At 35.4% G+C, this 21,851-nt stretch overlaps 2 protein-coding genes across 6 annotated transcripts in view; one reads left to right on the forward strand and one right to left on the reverse strand.

The window, feature by feature from the left end:
• Positions 1 to 18,559, forward strand: part of LOC119830137 (serine/threonine-protein kinase 26) — a 73,801-nt gene extending 55,242 nt beyond the window's left edge. For 4 of the 5 annotated variants that reach the window (XM_038353046.1, XM_038353055.1, XM_038353018.1 and 1 more), the window contains 10 exons: positions 7,098 to 7,314; positions 10,175 to 10,467; positions 10,857 to 11,002; positions 11,398 to 11,588; positions 11,963 to 12,078; positions 12,721 to 12,903; positions 13,068 to 13,163; positions 13,675 to 13,785; positions 14,331 to 14,401; positions 15,652 to 18,559. In XM_038353046.1, the coding sequence (XP_038208974.1) occupies positions 7,098 to 7,314; positions 10,175 to 10,467; positions 10,857 to 11,002; positions 11,398 to 11,588; positions 11,963 to 12,078; positions 12,721 to 12,903; positions 13,068 to 13,163; positions 13,675 to 13,785; positions 14,331 to 14,401; positions 15,652 to 15,661 (1,434 nt within the window). In that variant the 3' untranslated portion in view covers positions 15,662 to 18,559. Of the gene's footprint in view, positions 1 to 7,097; positions 7,315 to 10,174; positions 10,468 to 10,856; positions 11,003 to 11,397; positions 11,589 to 11,962; positions 12,079 to 12,720; positions 12,904 to 13,067; positions 13,164 to 13,674; positions 13,786 to 14,330; positions 14,406 to 15,651 lie in introns of all 5 variants that reach the window. The other variant, XM_038353038.1, reaches the window with a different exon arrangement.
• A 2,423-nt stretch (positions 18,560 to 20,982) lies between these two features.
• The window catches only part of LOC119828394 (integrin beta-6-like), a 33,870-nt gene continuing 33,001 nt past the window's right edge, over positions 20,983 to 21,851 (reverse strand). The window contains exon 7 of the mRNA XM_038350528.1: positions 20,983 to 21,047. The gene's annotated coding sequence lies outside the window, so the exon portion shown is untranslated. The remainder of the gene's footprint in view (positions 21,048 to 21,851) is intronic.

The following is a 21,851-nucleotide window of genomic DNA, read 5'->3' on the forward strand; positions in this document are numbered from 1 at the left end:
ATTCCTGTTATCTTATATGAAATATGGCTGCCAAAATAGCTTCTTATTCATTTAACTCGATGATAATGCGATGAAAGAAAAAGAAAGAAACATTTTAATCTCCTTTACGACGCCGTCCTCATGTAAAAGTCAACACGAATGATGTTGTAATGAAATTTCATTGGCTTACACTTGGTATTCACCGCGTCATTCCTTACCCTATCTGATAAAATACAGCTCTATGTGAATGACAATTGCTATCTCAGGACCTGAACCTTTTATAAATACATTTTGATTCTTAGACGAAAATTATCTTTCTCAAGTCGAATACCAAGTTACAGGCAGTATTGTTGGTTTGTAGCACTTCACATTTATGGAAATATTATAGATGTTCATAAAAACCGCGAAGGGTAAGGTTATTCGTACATAAAATACTGCCATTAAAAATTCATAGTCTCGAATTCGTGAGTAATAACCGATGATATAAACCGTATCCCTTTTGTGGTGGAGCTGAATAAATATCTTAAGCCGATCACTCGTGAAATGAAATCCGCTGTCTCTCCAACCGATTCGAGCTGGATATATTTGTTACAGATGGAAAAATGTGTGACTAAATAAACGACGGATAAAGCTTTAGAAGGCAATTTGATTTTCTTGATAGATATTACCTTTAATTATCGATAAAATCCTTCAAATATATGTTCTACTGTCCATTCACAGTTTCCTACTTAAAAAATAATAACAAAATCGTTTTGCTACGTCAAGATCGATGAAATACACTGTTTTAAATTTTGTGTTAATTTTTGTACATTATTCGATTAAATTAAACTCAACTCATAAAGATTCCATCGTAAAGATTGCCGTAAGCGCTAATAGATTTAATTTTATTTGCCATGTACCCAGACGCATTAATTTTGTCTAGAACAAAGTCGCCGAACCCTCGACGTCTGATACAGAGAATGGTGTCTGAAAAGTTGCGCTATTTCAAATCTCTGTTCCCTTCCATACTAAATTGTTACTTAAAGTGTATCCGTGCAATTGTCTTATTTGCATTTGGTTATTTGAATTTTCATTTCAGGATTTTTCTCTTCTAAGGAAACGGATTTTTTTTATTTGTTTAACAAGAATCAATTGTTACGTTGATGTTATTTCAGAACGTGCATTTTGGTTGCTTTTAGAGTATGCGTATGAAAAACTCGCATTGTAATAATATACGTAATACGAGCTTCGTTAACGTTAAACTTTATGTTTCGACACTCGCAACGTTATTTGCAGTTTTCGCCTTACGTTGCGATATCGTCGAGGGTCTTTGTGGGGGATTTTATGGGATGGGTATCAATGTTTTATGATTGTAGCCTCACTTGGACCCTTAACGATTAATTATAAAAATCCTTGTTTATATTTCACTATAATACGACCGCATACGACATAACTTCTGTGATTATACCTATTTTTTTGACATTTACATTAAACATGAATAATTAACTATGTATGTTAAACTGGGGTTATATCAATCACAAGAAAATACCAATCTTCATTGTAACCAAAGATTAAAAGAAAAAGGTGTTCATAAAGGAAAACTTTTGAATACTGTACACACAACTCACACAACTCTACATAAAATTATTGTTACATTAACCTTGCACAGTACAGTCTCGAGTGGTTAAACTCGTACGCCGTCGCAAGTAATACATCATCTCGAGGTGGTTACTTCGAAATACAAGACCCCTGAGGTATAATTCCGTGTAATGTCAGGCTTAATGCCGAACTTTGGTCCCGTTGCTCCAAATGACAAATGAGAAGATGTCTGACGCGTAACTTTTGTGACGCGCCTAACTTCGCGGACACGTCACACGAAATGGTAGAACGATATGTATAAGATAACTTTAACAACATAGCTTAAATGCTTTGTTCTCAATTTTAGGAAATAGGTAGAAGCAAGTTTCATTGGTACCGATAAATGTCTGATTCGTTCTACCTTCGGAAGAGTTTTATCTCTCAATCCAAAAAATGACCTTCCTATTTGTTTGTTTCACCAAAAGTTTGCAACTATTTTTGCCAGATATAATTGATTTTATCAATTTGCTTCTATATAAGGATAAAGTAAATGTATGCTAAAAATCCATTAGCGACTTTTCAATCGGAATTCGTTCGTATGCCGTCGGTGTAGATTTGAAGTGAATTGAATTAATTTTGTTGTTGATTGAAAAGTTCTCGGGACCTCGGAGTTCCGATGGCAAATATTGGAAATTGGCTCCGGAATGTTTACAGTGCCTGTATTTACTAACAACTGTATTTCCTCTCAATAGCCCAAGAATGAAGTGATTCTGTGAAATTTAATGGAATGGCAAATATTAAATCCATATTTCAATTTGATTTTCTTGTCAGGCAGACTGAATAAAATCCAGCCTCGATTGAACTCAAGCGAGAAACTAGTGAATATTTGTGATTCGTCTGCTGCATTATAAATTCTTAAATAAAGTTTTTAAACAAGCAAAGACGACAACAGACGGTCTAATCGCTAAGGCAGCGAACTCTTCCAGACAACTAGTGGTCAATGAGAAATAGTAATAGAAAAAACTTAGAACTGTGAGAGCATTTCTTAAATTTATGTACACAATACAAAATCGTTTTCGTTGATTCATCACACTATTAATTTCAATTGAGTGTGTCTAACATCTGTAAGCAGCATAAAGAGGAATTTCTTAACATTAGATTTCCTAAATCAGATGTTTGTATACCACTAGCGCAATCTAATCATGCGGTAAATTATATAGGCCGATGGAAGACGAGGAGACGCCCTCTAACCGTTGCCATGGCGACGTGTCTCTTGAGTTAGTTAAACGGAAAAATTTGCCCCTCACTACTCGTTCCGTTGCGTGCAAGCCTACGAACCTATAAGGGCTTCCGTGGATACTATTTACTTAATGCAATTCGATGGAATGTATATGTAGATGTTGGTTGTTAGTAGTTTTGAGTGATTTTTAATTTATACGTATTTTTCGTCTGTTAAATTGATAGTAAAAATGAAATGAAAAAATTAGCTAGAAAACACAATCGTATATCGTTTTTATTACAATATTATTCTGGTTTTATTTAAGATAGCCTCGTAACTAGGCCAAGCTATATCTGAGAAGTCGGTTGCTCTCCAATGTATAAAAATTGCCAAGTATCAATCAATACCTCTAAGTAATGTAAATGTACATTTGAACGAATACATTTCTGTGTTTATTTACTGTTTCCTTTTACAATACTTTAAATCCTTTTTCACTAATACAACGTAATATACTATGCAATAAAAAAGAAATAAAATTAATAAAGAAACGATTTATGCGAATTACGAAATTAGTTTCACGTAGGTACCTATATCAGTTAATTTAGAAATATCTAACATTGATGAATAATAACTAAGTAAATAAAATCGTTATAATCATTATATTATATTTATTGTCGATTGAATGTCTCTAAGGGATATAATATAATTGTCGCGTGTTAGCGCCAGATACCATTATTAAACGTTTCTCCAAACTTTGCACAATAAATGGCGGCGATAATGAATCAAGTTATAATTAATTAACGAGTTTGGAGTTGGCTTTTCATCATGCGAACTGTTAGACATCGTCCTCAATTAAATACTCCTATGGAACTTATGCATAAAACACCCACCGTATTTGTAAATACACCCTTGTTTAAATTTTCTCTAGAATTGATAGTTCTGCATTCTTGTTTTACTTTGGATGTCGCGACGGAAAGGTCTTTGACCGACGCCTCGTGTTGCCATGGTAACGGATACCTATGGGATGGATTAATTTGTGTTAAGTAAATGGATAGTTTTATAAATCTAAATAAAAAAATTAATGAAGATTGGTAATGGAAACGGATTCTATTGACGTGTATTATGACATTCACACACGTGTATTCATTTTTTTTTATATAATACTGAACTATGAACGGGCGTAATTTAAATCGCACGTTTTGCAGAAACTGTATACAGCAAAAGACTGAATGTGCATTCCTTTAGCTTATTTCCATGGGAAAGCTTTTAATATAAATAGCATAATAGGTTTGAAGCCGAGAAAATCTAGAATGACTGCAAAACATATGTATATTTTAAAATGGCTTATACTTACCAATGCGTTAAATCCGATTATGGGCAAATAGTATTTCATTTTAATCTATTTATACTTTAGAGTGTGTAAGTTTTTCAAATATTGATTGTACAGTATCGACTTTGAATAAATGTTACTTTAACTATTAATAATGTTTTCTTTATCAAAACTGTGTGCTTTTGTCAAACACTCAGATTGTTTCTTTGTACTAACGTTACTTTAAAAAAAAACATTAACAAAACTACATACATATTGAAAGTTCTTTGACAGCTTCCCCGTATTGCTATATAAAATAAAATAACGGCAAAGTAACGCGATGGTAGAGTGTTTGATTAAGATTTCGCGTCTACAAAGAGATTTACCTGACTCCTTTTGAAGCTATACCTACACTTTTTTTTTTTAATCTAAGTTCTCTCGCGAGGGGTCAAGTGAGGTTGTTCCAGGACAAAGGGCCTCCACGTTCACATACTCTACATTGAAGAAAATCCACCACACGTCGCGTTAACTAATAAATTTTCGAAGGGTTGTCAAGATTTCCCTAATGTTTTAATGAAAAATTTCTTGTTACGAGTATTGACATTATTTCACTTGCCTGTTATGTGCTGTGCAACTTGCTGTTATTAAGTATGCATTATGCACACGTTGATAGAACTTATGGCTATTAATTATATCAATGAATACTATATCAAATGGTGAATATTTCTATGCTTTAGTAACATGTATATTCAATTACTTGTATAAAACTAATTGTCACTGCATAGGAAACGAGAGTTTCTATATTCGTTATGTACGTTGGTATTTAAATTACGCAGTTATGTATGTAGTATGTATTCACTCAAGTGCCATTGTCGACATACTTTTAATTTTATTCGGGTTCACTTTTAACATGAAACGTTCGCACACGTGAAAACAAGAGAGCGCCGATTGCCAGCCGGAGCAAATGCCGAGTTTACTTTGAGGCGCTATGCCGCGTAATCTGACGGGAAGAATATTACGTTTGTTCTTCTCATTTTATTTAACATTCGTTAAAGCGTGTTTGCCAGACGAGATAGCTACAGCGCTGTATAAATGTTGTATTTACACGGCATTATCTTCAGGTGTTTTGTGTTTATACCTTTTGCCGCACGGTTAAGGATCTCTGTTGAACATTTTTTTTCGTCAAATAAGAACGGTGTTCGTATGTTGTGTGAGTAAATATACTGTCAGTGATATTGTTTATCAACATTTTGCTATATAGCGCTGGGGATCATATGAAATAAAGAATATTTGTTTTTGTTCATATATATGTAAACGAAACGCAATTTGGCTTCATATATAGTGTACCTGGGATTCCTACGTATATAAAATATTGCATGCGGTTACAACTTCCGCTTCAGGGCTGTCAAATATAAACAGACCCAAAAAGTTTTTGCAAATTTTTTGGTACGGGTTTAATAACGCACCGGCCCCTCGTGTTATGTAAATGGGAATGTAACAATCCGGCATTATGTATATTATTTTGGATTTGTGTCGTCCTTTGTGACGGAACATGTTTCGCGATTGACGAGCTCGTCATACCTACTTCATATTATGTAAATGCTATTCTGAATTTTCCCTTTGTATCTGCTGTTCCGTCTGAAAAAATATATTGTTTTTGTGGAATGATATAAAAGTAGACATGCGTCCCTACTGATAGGATGAAGTGATGCATACAACTTATAATGTCTCTTCTTATGTTCAAATTTAACATTACAATAAAACACATCAAGTTCACATAATAATAACAAAACACATAATAATAAAACTGTTACGTACCCAATGTTTAAATCTGACACCTATTTTTGTATTTAGCTAAATCATTGAAAGTTCATCTAAAGCCAATTAATTTGCTAAGTGTATCATTGTATGCAGTTTGCCGCAATATTGCGTACAACTAAATTAGTACCATAACGTCCTAAAGAAGGTTTCAAAGTACAGTTAGTTCATTTAAATGTTATATAGAGCAGGCCCTGTTATGATAGCCGATGGGGCGTGAACTGCACCGGAACTGTGCGCCACCGCTTTTCCTGCTATTGTCCTCTTCCGTATAACATTCACATGTGCGGATGCGAGTAAAATATAAGCCGAGACTATCATAACCATATTTCGAGCACTCCCCACGGCGCCAACTGTTTTATTGTTAAATATGCGTTTAAACTTTGAGGATATAGTGTAGCGTAAAGCCTAATGAGAGCCTCGGATTTAATGCGAACTTCAGAATTTGAACTTTTGTTTTTGAATTATTTTTTTAGTTCTTAATAATAAAAACAATAATTGCGTTAACGAGCGATCTTACTATGAGTAAGTTTCTAAAACATCATACGATTCTAACGTTCCGTACAAACTGTATGCAGTTATTAAGCATGCATGATTTGCTCAGGTGATACACATGAAAGTGGCAGACGTAATGACGGTAATCTCTATCGCCATCGTGGAGGTGAATTAAAATCAATCTCATGATTACTTAGCAGTGGAGGCTAGAACACGGCGGACCAGTTGTGTGACGTGAGGTCTGAGGGTCGTTAATCTTCATTACATTCGAGCCGAGATCTTGTTCCGCTGTTCGGTAACAGTTCCTTAATTGAGTGACTTTTGAAATGTGTTCTGATCGATCGTCGAGTGCATGCTGATGCAGTGAACTTATGTCAATCGATATTACGGATTTTATAAAATTTCTTATAAATTGTGGTCCTGTTATTTATTGTAATCGATTCATTAACTATCTTATTTTTCCAAAATGTGTGCAAAATTGTATAAAATCGGTTTAGGAGTTCAAAGCGGATAGACGACGCGCCACGTAATTTAATACGTTAAGTTATCTCTGTACGTACTGACTTGTTAATTTTTCTTTGAAAATAAGAACATTCACATTCATGTTTCAAACAATCTTTGATGCACTTCAATATATGAATCATTTTATAAATTCTCTTTGGTGATATCCTCCCAACCTATATCCGAATGCCTTAATAAGTTGGTCATATTTCCTTTCAGGGAACAAAGCTATGGATCATAATGGAGTACCTCGGCGGCGGGTCCGCGTTGGACCTGATGAAGGCCGGTAGCTTCGAGGAGATGCACATCGCTGTCATACTCCGCGAAGTGCTCCGCGGTCTGGACTACCTGCACTCAGAGAGGAAACTGCATAGAGACATTAAGGCTGCGAACGTCTTGCTAAGCGAGATGGGAGACGTAAAATTAGCGGATTTTGGTAAGCAACTATATACAAATCGAGTCTTGTTTTTTATCATATACAGAGTTCTTTTAGGCCAGTCAATTTTGGTTACTGTTAAGATTATCTGGATCTAACAAAAAATGCAAAAGGAAGTTTTGCTTGGTATCAAATTTTAATGGGATTATGATAAAATTTAGGTGTATGGGTAGACCGGGCAATAGGTTCATTAGAAATTTTCTATGTATCCAAATAAACCTTATTTCCGTCTGCCGCATATAAGGTTTTATTCCATTACGTAACGAAAGAAAGATTCCCGACAAAGATAGTTTGAAAGTAGATTTCTTTCAAAGTTATTAAGCGGATATAATATCGGTATTACATCGAGATTCCGTTGAGTACGTGGTGGACGTTATTGATCAGCAAATATCGGGATAGATATTATTACTGTGAAAGTATTTCTAGATTTTTCTTGGTTTATTATCGTTACATTAATAAACATGAATGTGTCCGTTTTTGTCTGACAATATACGAATAAAATTAATTTAAGAATAATCTAGAATGTAGATACGTTACTACTGGTCCTGGATGCGTTTAATTTAAGTGCACGAATGATAGAAAAACAGTGGTAGTTTTAATTTGACATAAAATAAAATCTACATAGAAACGAAAACTGAAAACACATTAATTATAATACATGGCATCGATAAATTAAAACTAAACAGACCTTCATGATTAATTGATAAATAAATATCACATTTAAATAAATCCCCGGAGGATGTAATATCAAAATTCACCACAAAATAATAAGACACTATTATTCCTATTAATATCAACAAATATCGTTACTAGTTACTATATATTACATGCTAATTAAAATATTTTATCGCCAAATATTCCAAGGATAGTTTTAACGTCACTAAATCTGCCTGTTTATTATTTACAGCTGAAAGTTATTTTTCCGATATAATTATAGATTAATAGCTTTATTCTTCCGGCGTCTCTGTTGATTATAACGTCAGGCAATTAAATAATAAAGTTATTTTTAATCTAGTTTTTCGTACACTATGATGATGATATGATGATGATGGGCGAAAAGTCATTTATGAATCATTATTAATTATATAAAAACAAATGGTTCTTATTTTTTTGCTGTTTATTATTGTCTTTAGGTAGGGTGTATATTGTTATATGTGTATTAAAATCATCGTTCATTATTATATTCAAGTAATCAGACGTGTATCGACGCTCTCAGTACTCTCATAGTCAATTTTATTTTTTTCTGATAATGTTAAGCGAGTAACAGTGTTAAAAACTACTCTGAACTAGGAAATATCCCAAATCCATAAATCATGATCGTCTAACGTCACCAACTAAAAGACGGATTGCCGCACCTCTTCCGGGATGAAATCAGCGGCGCGCGAAGATTGATCACGAAATCTATTTATTTAACATACAATGAATAGTTTAAATCGAAGAACTTAATGTTCTTCCTCGTGAGGATGGTGTTTGATGACACAATTATTTGTTTATGTCAGATTAATAGAAATACGGAAATAAATCTGATTCTTCAAAACAAGCTTTAATGTTTTTTACGTTACAGCGGGCCATCGAACTGGGGGTTTAGTTGTTGATAAGTGATCATTACGGCCCATGTACAATTTGCAGAGAAAAGACTTTTGCAAATGCGTTTCCCGCTTTTAAAAGGATTGAGGATAATGAAGAAATGTCCCTTAGTGGAGTATTGAGCAGAGGATATAGATCTGCTACACTGATCGATTTTCTCATGGACGAGTACGTGATCAGCCTACTGTGTCCTGGCCTGCTTTGGTCCTATCGAGAATCAAACCCAGGGCCCGTAGGTTCTGCGCTATACTGGTGATAGCCACTATACCAAGGAGGCGGTCATGAATAATAAGAGGTGGTGATTTTCTCCAATACAATAAAAATAGGGAATCAAGATGTCTTTCAACAACCATTATATTATGCAACGGTCGAAAGTGTATTTAATCTACTCGGAATGTATCTTACGTGTACTTACATTCGTGTCCGGTGTATGTACACAAACGTCGGAACCGTTAATTTTGTTGACGAATACTTCAATGCTGGTTTAGAGTGTTGATAAAGGCCTCAACACCCACTGCGTAACCCTACAATTGATCCCGCACTGGCTGACAGCCAATATTCAATAATAGCGCCATTCGGGGACCGACTGTGTATACAATACATCACCCATGTATGTAGCCTGATATTTGCAAGTTGTAAAGCGCTGGCACCGCTTGAACTCATTTTATTATGTCTGAGGAAATAAAAGTTAGCCGGCAATTGCCTTCGAGCTGTTCGGCGGACGTGTTTGAAAGTCGCTATTATCTCGTTTTAAATCTATTGTAAAACTCGCAAGCCTATGATTCTGTGATATTGGTTATTCTTAAAGTTAGGCGGCGGTTTGTAATAACGGGCTTATCTTGCATAAAGACTCTTTAGTTAACATTGTAGATAGAATTAACTTTGTGCGATTTGTTTGTCTTTGTGTGAGTAGTGATTTTTTTGATTAATTTAAATACCTGGTACAAAGGTATCATTGTATTTATTAGCATTATATTAAATTATTAATATATTGCTTAAGTGTTAAATTTAAAGCTTTTTCAAAGGAAACTAACGGAAAAATATTATAACTTGACCAGTGGTGTTTCAATACTCTTAGTATAATTTGATGTACGAATAGTATAATAGTGAATGACTATTTATATATTTGGAAATGCAATTTTTTATCTGTATTCATTAGTAATTACTACTTACTGTGACATTCTCCCTAATTACTATAAATACTGAATAGCATGCCAGCCCGATGCTTAGAAAGCAATTACACAGTCTAATTAATCTCCTTGTACCATTCCAGGTGTAGCGGGCCAACTGACAAACACAACCAGCAAACGGAACACGTTCGTCGGCACGCCGTTCTGGATGGCGCCCGAGGTGATCAAGCAGTCGTGCTACGACAGCAAAGCCGACATCTGGTCGTTGGGCATCACCGCAATAGAACTGGCCAAGGGCGAGCCGCCGAACTCCGAGCTGCATCCCATGAGAGTACTGTTCCTAATACCGAAGAACAACCCTCCGCAACTGACCGGCAGTTACTCGAAGCCCTTCAAAGAGTTCGTCGAGGCGTGTCTCAATAAGGACCCGGAAAATGTATGTGATCCATTCGTTTGATGGCTCTCTTGTCTCTAGAGGACGGAGCGGTTTAGTACTCTGTCCACTTTGCTGCGATTTTTTTTTGACGTGAAATGATTACTCGAAATTTTCTTCTCGGTACATGGGTTATCGAAGATTTATGGTTTCTGCTGTTGCATATTTTTGCTAGATTGCAATATTTTTGAACTATGCTTTTTTTACTATTACTTATACTATAAATGGGTTGGTAACTACGTCTATTGACTATAGCAAGTATGCATTGCATTATGTTCCTAGTTTTATAGATATTGCAATTTTAAGGAGGACCTAGTGCGCACGAGCTTGAGCTTGTTTTCAAATGAACTTATTTTTTTTTTAATATTACACGTAAAATTGTAAAATTTCAGAGGCCAACAGCAAAGGAGCTGCTAAAATTTCAATTCATCAGAAAGGCGAAAAAGAATTCGTATCTTATGGATCTAATAGATAGGTATAAGAAATGGAAGTCGCAGAGGAGTGAGGAGAGCGAAACAGAATCTGAGAACTCGGATTCGTGAGTACTTATTTTATATACCTGTTTATGATAAGTTTGGAGAAAAAATTAATCTCGTACATTATCTTTATGAAATAAATGTGGGCGAAATTATGTTGTAGCACATTTGCAGTAATATTTGAATTTTTTTTTTTTATATAAGTAAACAATTGATGGTTGTTTTTTTAGAAAATGCCAACTTAAAAATTATTACTTTGACTTAAAAAAATCATATAAAAAACGAGAATTAACCTTTAAAACTCATCGAATATAAATTTTAAGTCATTTTACGATATTTTTACCTTACTTACAAAATCTATCGCGTCCAAATGCCATCCCCTTAAAATATAACTGCTATTATAAACGATACATGTGCATATAATATAAGTATAACGATATATGTGCTTACGTTACAGCGAGGACATGAGCCGCGGCGACAGCGAGGCGGACGAGCCGTGGATAATGACGGTGCGCGGCGCGGGCGGCGCGCGGGCGCTGCACTCGCACGCGCACTCGCACGCCAACTCGCACGCCAACTCGCACACCAACTCGCACGCCAACTCGCACGTGCACGACGATGAGAAGCGACGCGCGCACGACGACTCGCGTGAGTTCAAGTGTTGATTTATTGATTGGACACCCATGTTATACGGGGACGATCGAGGTTCAGTGTGAGGAGGGAGGTGGGAATTCTATTGGCAAGCAGGCATGCATTAATTTTTGCGTCTTTAAGTGGAAATTATATAAGAAAAATGATATTAAATGAAGACAAAACAAAAAAAAAAAATTAAATTGGTAATAAGTAGTTAACCCATAAGCAACCCAAAGTTTCTATACTATATTCCTCAACAACTCATAACTAAAACGCAGACTCGGCCTTGCGAATATAGAATATTCTGTTTCTTTATTATAAAAAAAAAAACAAATAAAAAAAAAACAAAATGTATTGATGAATAATCATAATCTGTTTGTCCACCGCAGCGGGCGCGTCGCCCACGTCGCCGACGGGCGCGGCGCCGAAGCAGAACGGCGCGCTCGCGCGCGACGAGCCGCCCGCCGAGCGCGCGCTCAACAACAACACGCAGGACAAGCAGCCCGTGTGTACCCGCCTTTATCTTTACTCTTTACCACCTAGATATAGTGTATACATTGTCTTATAAAATCGTAGGATGTACTAAATGATACATCACTACTTAGTATAAAGCAAAGTCATTTTCTCTGTCTGTCCCTATGTATAGACATAACAGTCATATAGATGTCTGCCTATGTGCGCTTAAATCTTTTAAATTACGCAACGAGGGGGATTTTTTAACGGATACAGTGGATTCTAGAGGAAGGTTTATATGTAAAATAAGATCTAATAATGCACTTAGAATTAAACGCATTCGAAGCCGCGGCTAGTTGTTTTATAAAAACACAGGACAACACAAACATTACATAAAATCATATGACGCATACTTAAAAAACACGAGTTTATGACTAAGGTTAGAAAAAATGTAGCTAAAATGCTTGGGATACAAGTCGTTATTCGTTGAGGCGTTTGGTAAGGATTTTAAGATTAGGAATTTGAAATCCTAAAACTCATATATTCAATATGCAGTAAGTGTTTATTAAACTATAAATATATTAATAAATCACAATTTCACTATTAATGAGTGTTAATTTCATATCGGTATATTTTAAGATACATATCCATCAATGTATTGAAAATGCTAAAAATATTACTCGTTCAATTTCAGTCTCGACAGTCCCCAATCGTATCTACGCCCGTCGAACAGAGGAGCGTGAAGGAGCGAGACAGAGAGCGCGAGCGGGAGCGGGAGCGGGACAGGGATAGAGATAGGGCGGACCGCGAGGAGAGGAAAGAGCGCAGCGAAAGGGAACACGCGGCCAATAGAGATAGTGGCGTTTATAATAAACCAGTGAGTATTGTATATGGAATCATATTCGAATTTAGAAGCGTTTAAAATGCAATCGAATTGAACTTATATCAAATTTTCGTCAGTTAGTTTATTCAAATAATATCGTGATAAATACTGCTAGAAATAAAAAAAAATCTTACCACATTGTTTGGTACTGTTTCCAGGCGTCACCGTTGGACCATAGAGGATCAAATAATGAAGAGAACAAAGTGCGACGGCACGCCTATCTACAGCAACTTATTTACCCGTTACTCAATGAGGTACGAACATTATCACTAATTTAATATTTAAATTGTATTTATCTTTAAATAAAAACAATTATATTAATTAGTTTTTATTTAATTGATTTTTAGTAAGCAATTGAATAACTTTCTATAAACGTAATTTGACAGCACGTTGGTGTCATATTTCGAATGTCATACGCAATTGCCTAGAATAAGTGGCTATTCATACTAAGTAGGCGTTAATTGCGTTATTTCGTGTTCCGGAGAGGAAAGTCTCTTCTATGCGAATTGTTATTGCCCACGTGTTTTAGTAACATTATAAATGCATTATCTAATATATAAAATTCTCGTGTCACAGTTTTCGTTGCCATACTCCTCTGAAACGGCTTGACCGATATTGATGAAATTTTTTGTACTTATCCGGTATCTATGAGAATCGGCCTACATCTATTTTTCATCCCCCTAAATGATCAGAGTAAGGCAGAACAGCGTTTGCCGGGTGCAGCTAGTATTATCTCTAATTAAAACACTATTGAATGTATTGCAGCTGTCGCGCAAGCACGGGTCGGGCAGCGCGGCGGCGATAGAGGAGTTGCGGCGCGCCTTCGAGCTCGCCGAGCGCAGCGCGCCTCACCTTACGCGCGCCTTCGTGCAACAGGTAAGCGCTAGCAATAGTAGAGCGGATAGTGTAGAGCGAGCAGCTGCGGCGCGCTCTCGTCGAACAGGTGTGCGCTATAGCAGAGCATATAGTGTAGAGCGAGGACCTGCGGCGCGCTCTCGTACAACAAGTATGGGCTATAGTAGAGCAGACAGTGTAGAGCGAGGAGCTGCGGCGCGCTCTCGTACAACAAGTATGGGCTATAGTAGAGCAGACAGTGTATAGCGAGGAGGTGCGGCGCGCTCTCGTCCAACAGGTAAGCGCTATAGTAGAGCAGACAGTGTAGAGCGACGCGCTGCGGCGCGCTCTCGTACAACTGGTATGCGCTATAGTAGAGCAGACACTGTAGAGCGAGGAGCTGTTTTATTTTTCATTATACTTTTTTTGCAAAAAATTGCATACTTAAAATATAATCAAATGCACGATAAGAGCGTAAATCTCTTCATTATAATAAAGTTGTAAACTAGTTTGTAAGTCAGGGATACTGTTATTGTTTGGAATCAGATATTTATACAAATAAAATATATTTATTGGTCTACTTGCAGGTGGTCCAGAGGGTTGCGACGCAGTCCCACCAGCCGGCGCCGCCCGCGCACAACTCGCACCACTGGATGAGGTAGGTACGGTATCCATTTTGTTTAAATTCTTATTAGTTATTTAGAAGAAGGGAGGAATCTGTCGCTACAGATATGTTAGTGATCGCTTAGTTAACATTTAAAAATACATCAAGCGGTTGTGTTTTGTAAAGAAAGAGGTGAACTAACACAGATTTTATCCCAACGTATATAACATTAATATGGGCTGGTTTTTAAGCATTTTCATTGTTTGTGTACTGTCCCCTTCGTTTACCCTTTATCACGCTTACATTCTAAATGATTTTGGTATCCGGGCGGAGCCTGGACGAGCGCTGGTAAAATATAATTAAACAAGTTCCATTAATTTCAGACCTGTAATCTACACTTATATTATAAAGAGGAAGAATTTGTATTTTTGTCTGTTTGTTTTTTTTAATGGATAAACTAAAGAACACTGGATCGATTTTCGAAATTCTTTCACCATTAGAAAGCTGCGATTTCACTGAGTGACATAGGCTATATACGTACCACGGGCGAAGCCGGTCCGAACAGCAGATATTGTTCTTATAAATTAGAAGAAATTATATTCATTTTATATAGCATGAGCGCGTGAGTTTATAATTAATCGTAATATTGTTAAGTAAACAACCATTTATCATACTGGTCAAGCAGGATGTTTTCGCCAATATTGTTTTCATAACAGCATTGTACTGACGTGTTTTGTAGTGATGGCTATTTCGAGAACTTAAAGCGTTTATGTTAAAGTTGTTTATATAAACCCCTCAAATTTCCAATTGAATTTATGTGCAATGAATTGTTATATTTCACATTTAAAGCTTATATAAACTAAAATAATTAATGGATAATGCTGTTGTTAATGAAATTTCGTATACATAACGTAGATAAAAGAAGAAGTAATTGTATCTCGTAAGATTCTGAATAGTAAAGGAAAATTTACACCAATATTATTGTATTATTTGTATGTGATTTGCCCGAATCTGTCGTGTAAACATTTATGCTTTTATACTCCTCGTTATATTAATATATTGGTAGTAAAAATCATGGTTCATATAATAAAAATAATGTAATAAAAAATTATGTTATACTAATGTCGGTTGCCTGAAAGAAATGGCTTATAGCCATAAGGCCGCCAATTGTATACATAATACTTTGTCACAATTATTATGACATATTTTGTATTGTGTGTGTATATAATGAAGAATAAATAAAAAATATGTATATTTCGATCAAAGTCAATTAAAAGGAATATTAATATAATATTATTTTCCAGGGACATGTAACCTGCACCGTTGGTTGGACTCGTCCCCGTCGCTGTGCTCTCGTCTCCTTCCCGCGGCTACACCGGCACACCGCGCCGCGCACGTGCCGTACGTGTTGTACGGAATCGTACGGAATCGTACCGTACGTTCGGCACGGCGCCCGCCATCGTACCACAATGTTACACTCCACCAAATTTCACACGCATACGTACTAAATAAGATGAACTATTATCGACGACGCGTTTGTAAATTGAGTTGACAATATTTGAAAATTTTGTTTCTATTTAATAACTGTTCAGTATTGTAACGTTAAATGTTTACACAATAATTAATCGCGATATGAAACCGCTTTAAATTTGTTATGTTTTATTTAATGATGAAATTTTTTTTTTCTAAAATTATTATTAATTATTAGTGATCAATTGTGTTTATTTTTTTTTTTTGGTGTTCGTTTTTGCATTTTCCTTTTGTTTTAATTGCAATTTGTTATTACGTGTGTAAAATGAATAAAAAAAAATATTGTAACTATACCAAAACGGTCTTCCTATAAAAGCAATATGCGAAAAGAATTGTGTTCGGATCTAGTGTAGCCGCAATCGAGTCACAAAAGTTGCAATGCCATAGAGGAATAACGTAATGAATGCTTCAGATTTTTACGTCTTATTATTTAATTATGTGCATTAGTTATGTAAATATCATACGGACGGATACTTTATCTGTTCTCGTACCATTTTTTTTGTCTATTATTATTATTATTTTTTTTTGTTTTCACTCATTTTTATTTCGATGCGTGGTGACGCATGCCCCGTCACTTACCTTAATTCCTGTCGTTTGGAGGTTCGGTTCGTTCGTCACATATTTATTTATATTCGTGACGTGACGTCGCCAATATATTTTGCCATACGTTTGTCTTTTAAATTTTACTAACCGTAGTTGGGGTATTGGTATCTTGAAATTTAATTGTAATTATTAAAAAGATAAAAACTAATTAATAATAATTGATTGTGTTGATTTTTCGCTAGTGTTTCTTAGTGTCATTCCAGACAAAAGACAGAATTGTCAGCATTTATAGATTTTATTGTTCCCATTTTGTTGAAATTACGTTCTAATTCATTGTGGAGATGCACTGTGACCGTTTGAATAATAATTAAAAAAAAAATTGTTATTATTTTTTTCATAGTCTAGTTTTTGAGTTAGCGTTCTTAGCGGTTATTTAGGGAAAAAATCCGCGACTAACGGAGATGTGTAATATCGAATCACTTGTTGCTAAATATTAATTTTTATTATGAAATTACGGGGAGGCGTAAACTGATACTGTGAATTTAATGTATTGCGGCACCAAGGACCATTCGGTGTCTGTACGAACATGCTTATATATGCGACAATATTTAGCGATTCGGATCATAGATTATATATAATATGAAGACTACAAAAATAAAAAAAAAACAATTATTATTGCTGTGTAAAAATTGTAAACCATATAAATGTGTAAATTGTGTAGTGTATAAAGAGATGCTGTTTATGAAGTGTTCTTATAAGCGTATGAATATAGTATATTAGCAATAAACCGCGTCGTGGAAGCGGCCCGTTGTTACTCGTATCGCTCGACTGTTCCACCCAACGTGTTTGTACGTGTGTGTTTGTGTGATTATGTGATAGTGTGCGCGGTGCACATATTCCAAAACATTTCTATGCATCATGTAACGCTTTGGTGGAATACATATACTATAGTATTACCGATTTTCTTAATGTAAGGTGATTCTTGTGATAGGAGAGTACCAATTTGAAAAATCGTGCGTTCTCGCTCTGACAATGTCAAATGCGTTAGGATAGAGCGAGACGGCACGATTGTTTTTTTTTCTTCTTTTTTCACAAATGTGTAAATGTCATTCTCGCGACGCCGGGTGAGCTGATGCGGACGCTGATAAAGCTATTGTAAATTGTAATAATATTGTAAGAATATAACTTTTCTTTAATTCTTTATCTCTTTCGTGTACTTACCTTTTTCTTAAAAGATACGCAGCCGTTTATTTTATCTGTATCTTAAATTGCAAGAGCAACGGCTCACCGGGCGCGGCGAAGCGGACGATGCCTTAGACGCGTAGTTTTAAGTCCGCGCCTCTTCCACGACGCGCCTCGCCTTGTAATTTGTTTTGCCATGTGTGTCCAGCATGGAGATGTTATGTTTATTTGGATGGAGAAAAAAAATCAGAAAAAATAATATTTTTCCACTCGATATTAAAGCGTGTAGTGTTAGACGGGCGAATAATTGTTGATTATTGATTAAAATTAGGGTGTTCGAGCGTTGGTAGTTGATTTGACGTCGGCGTGAGACGGGGCCGGAATGACCAATAACTAAACGCTTTGTATTATATATTTGTTGTTGCCGTCCCGCTCCCACTCCCTGTTCCTGCACAGCGCGTGTTTCGCTCGTGTGCGGGAACAGCGAGTGTCGCGGGGGACCGGCCGAAGGTGTTCCGATAGCGCGGCTCCGAGCTCGGTAGTGGTTCGTAGTTGTTACCGTTCGCAGGTGAGCGTCATACGGATGTATGTGAATGCGCATAGTTAATAAATCTATATTAATTAAAGTAATAGTGCTGAGCGTCGCTGCGTGCGTCATTCCGATGCGAGCCGTATGAACGTATTCTTATGAAACATCTGTAACTGTGATATAAAATAGCGTTTTTATACAGGACGTCGCGAAATACATGTGTTGTGCGCATGCGGGCTGTCAGAATGACGTGTGAAGTTGCGCGCTACAGATAAAATATAAAAAATAAGGCCCTCCACTGATGCACTGTATTAACATCGACGCGTACCATTAGTGATGGTCAATTAATGTTACGGCGTCTATCATTCTAACACGTTTATGTAGAAACAAATTTGACTCTGAAATAAAAGAAGTTATTTAATTTTGGATGTGTTTGTTTCATTTTTTCTTCCTCATAATATGAATCATAATCGGTCTACTATTTTATTGTTTTTTTTGTTTATAATTGTAATAGTTTATTTCATTTAATCGTACAAAACTAAATCTCGGGGTTTTGTGTGATTCAATTAGTCACATTAAACAAGGAAGGATACCTCAACTTACATACCATTAAAAAATATTTAGAACTTTCCTCGTTAACCCAAATATCAGTAAAAACCCTGAATCGCACCAGTCATATACAATACAACAAAGGTTTTGTGATGATTCATACAGAAGCCAACGGAATTGTAGGTATTGGAGCAACTTCGGTATGTCATAAGGAAAAACTTGATATTTGTTTGATACAATTTTAATAATAGTTGTTGCAGTTGAAGGCTTAATGAATTTAAAATTGGGTAGAAAATCTGTAGACATTTTTATGTAATATTGTTGTTTGTATTGTGTGTAGTTATATAGAAAATGATTAATTTGTGGTTGTAGTAAATTTCAAGTGTTTTAAGAAATAGGTGCCTAGGTAACGAATTAAAATGAAACAGATTGTACATTTCTTTAATTTTTATTGACTAGTTTATCATACGTTTCAAGAATTACAAAATGTATAAAAAATTCACTCAATTTCAATCATTTCAGTAATAAATCTTAAATCTAATTATTAAGAGATTCGATAAATACATAATGTGCAAATATAAATGGACAGTCTTTAGGACAGATCTCGTTTGATGAAACGTATGACGTAATATAATATGTGATGTTAATTTTAACCAAATACTAGCTGTATATTAATTTAACACTAGATGATAGCTAGAGTATACAACAAAATATTTAAATTATCATTACGTTAGCAACTTAAATTAAGGTTAACATTATTTACAGTAATACGTTATCAAGTACAATGCAGTCATCATAGCCTAATTTTATATCTACAGAATGTTACAAATTATAATCGATTGTTCTAACTAAAATAAAAATATACACAACAACAATAGCTCACACAATCATAGAACAAGTTTTCCGTTACAGAAATCTTTGCATAAAATTAAAAGACAAATGCATGTTTTATAATTGAGCGAAACAGTGTTTTTTATAAATCATTCATCAACTCTCATTCTTGTTGCCAATGGTTTATAATAATAAATCGATGTTAGAACTTTGGCCAAATACAAGTAGGTTTATATTACTTCTACTCGATATTAAATAAAAACTTAATTAATTGTCATTCTTGTTCTCTGGTTTAGCTTCAACGTAATTTCCGAACATATTGCAACATAATATTATACTCAATAAGTTTACTCTACCGGCTTATTATTATGGACTTATTGTACGTAAATTAACGTCTAAGATTGGATGCTAATTTTCTATATTTCGTGTGTCAGAGTTCGCGGTAAGATCATTAGTCATTTGAATACGAGTTCCGTTGCGCTTGTTGCGTGGTTCGCGCCATCCCACACGCATCGTTCCCAATAAAAGCCTTTGTAAAATTCTCTATAGCACCCCACTTTCAACTTTCTCTTATTGATTCATAGCATAGCACGCGAAAAGATCTTTATCTGATGTATGGAACAAATGTAACGACTTAAACGCCACTCAATTCTTAATCTACTATATAAAAATAAGTCGGGTTTTCCTTCCTGACGCTATAACTTCAGAACGCACGAAGCTATTTCCACGGTTTTGCATTCGTTGGAAAGGTCTCGGGCTCCGTGAGGTTTATAGCAAAGAAAATTGGCGAAACGGAGTTCGCCGGGTTTGCTAGTACATATTAAAAATCTGACCAAGATTAGCAATTCAATAAAAAAACTTAACATGATATATTACTAGGTATATCAGTAAAAACTATTTATTGTAACAAAGACGTAGAAATCAAAAACATCGAAAGTTATATAGCTGGACATATATTACTTACTATATGAAACTAAAATTAAGCACCAGATCAACTTTTCAATTAGCTATATCGCTAATTAACATTATTTATACGTTTTAAATCTACGAAGTATAAATACTTACTCATAACCAAATAACTCGACAACTCTTTGAGATCGCACTGTCATATTATATCCGGAGAGTATTTTTACCATTTGGTGACACGTGTCCAGTTATTAGACCATGAGTAACTAATGAGCTCACTACTTAATGCTTTCATAAAACGTTACATGGTACCTACTCACATTAAATACAATAATTTTTCTAGGCGAGTGTAAGTAAGGTCAAACAATACGATGCGTCAACCATATTTACTATACGAGATTACAAATCAAACATGATAATGAATGAGTCATATGAATTACTTAATCGTCTTAAATATCACAGAGGCACAAACGCGCTTATATAATACATACATAGTATTTGCAGCGTTGACACCGGACGCTCGCAATTTTCCCATCATACGGCGTTGATCACAGGCAGTGTTGGAATGGGTTTCATTGAACTCAGCCCAATGTATCGATGCTGTGCCGAAAGGCGTGAATCAGGTAACACCTATGGAGAAAAGAAAACGTTAAGTATGCGGCTATGTTATTTGTGTGACTCATATAGGATCTCATGACGCAAAAAGTGAGTCAGAATATTTCGCGGTCACAATGATCATTGACGTTTGTTAGGGGGCCTTCTAACTTTTTCCAATAGCAATGACGAGACTGACCGGTTTTATCTTAGGGAAATAACATTTGAAATTGAATATGAATAGATAGGAGCTTCATTATATCCTCAAATTGTTTTTCGGATGCGGTGAGTTTGTGAAATTACTCATCTATATAAATTAAAATAAAATTTATCGCCAAACGTGTTGTTAAGCGTAAAACTCGAGAACATCTCAACCAATTCGGCAATTTCTTTTACAATTCTGTTAAAGCACAAGGAAGGTTCTTATGAAAAAACGTAACACGGGTAAATCTTGCTGTCCACATCATCTTCATTATCATTTGAGTATATAAGCATGAAAAATAATTCATATACTACAAGATTGAAAAAGTTCCTGATAATATAGAATAGAAGAGAATAACAAATATTTATCAAATGGTAGACCTCGCAAATTTAGATGGCTATTTTCGACAATGTAGGCATCAAGAATTTAATTGATGTCTCACCGAGAGCGCGAGCAAAGATTTAATTTGATTGAACATTGCTTGGATGGTCGAGTGTTCGGTGCCGGGACATTGATTTTTTCGCAGCCAATTACGCGATGTCTTTTTTTTAGAAGTAATTGCATCGCATACCTATTGATATGTTACATCGCATAATAGATTAAAGTAATTATAGAATATTTATTAAGTGTTTTTATTA

This window comes from Zerene cesonia, chromosome 1 (assembly GCF_012273895.1).
Source record: "Zerene cesonia ecotype Mississippi chromosome 1, Zerene_cesonia_1.1, whole genome shotgun sequence".
Taxonomy (NCBI): Eukaryota; Metazoa; Arthropoda; class Insecta; order Lepidoptera; family Pieridae; genus Zerene; species Zerene cesonia.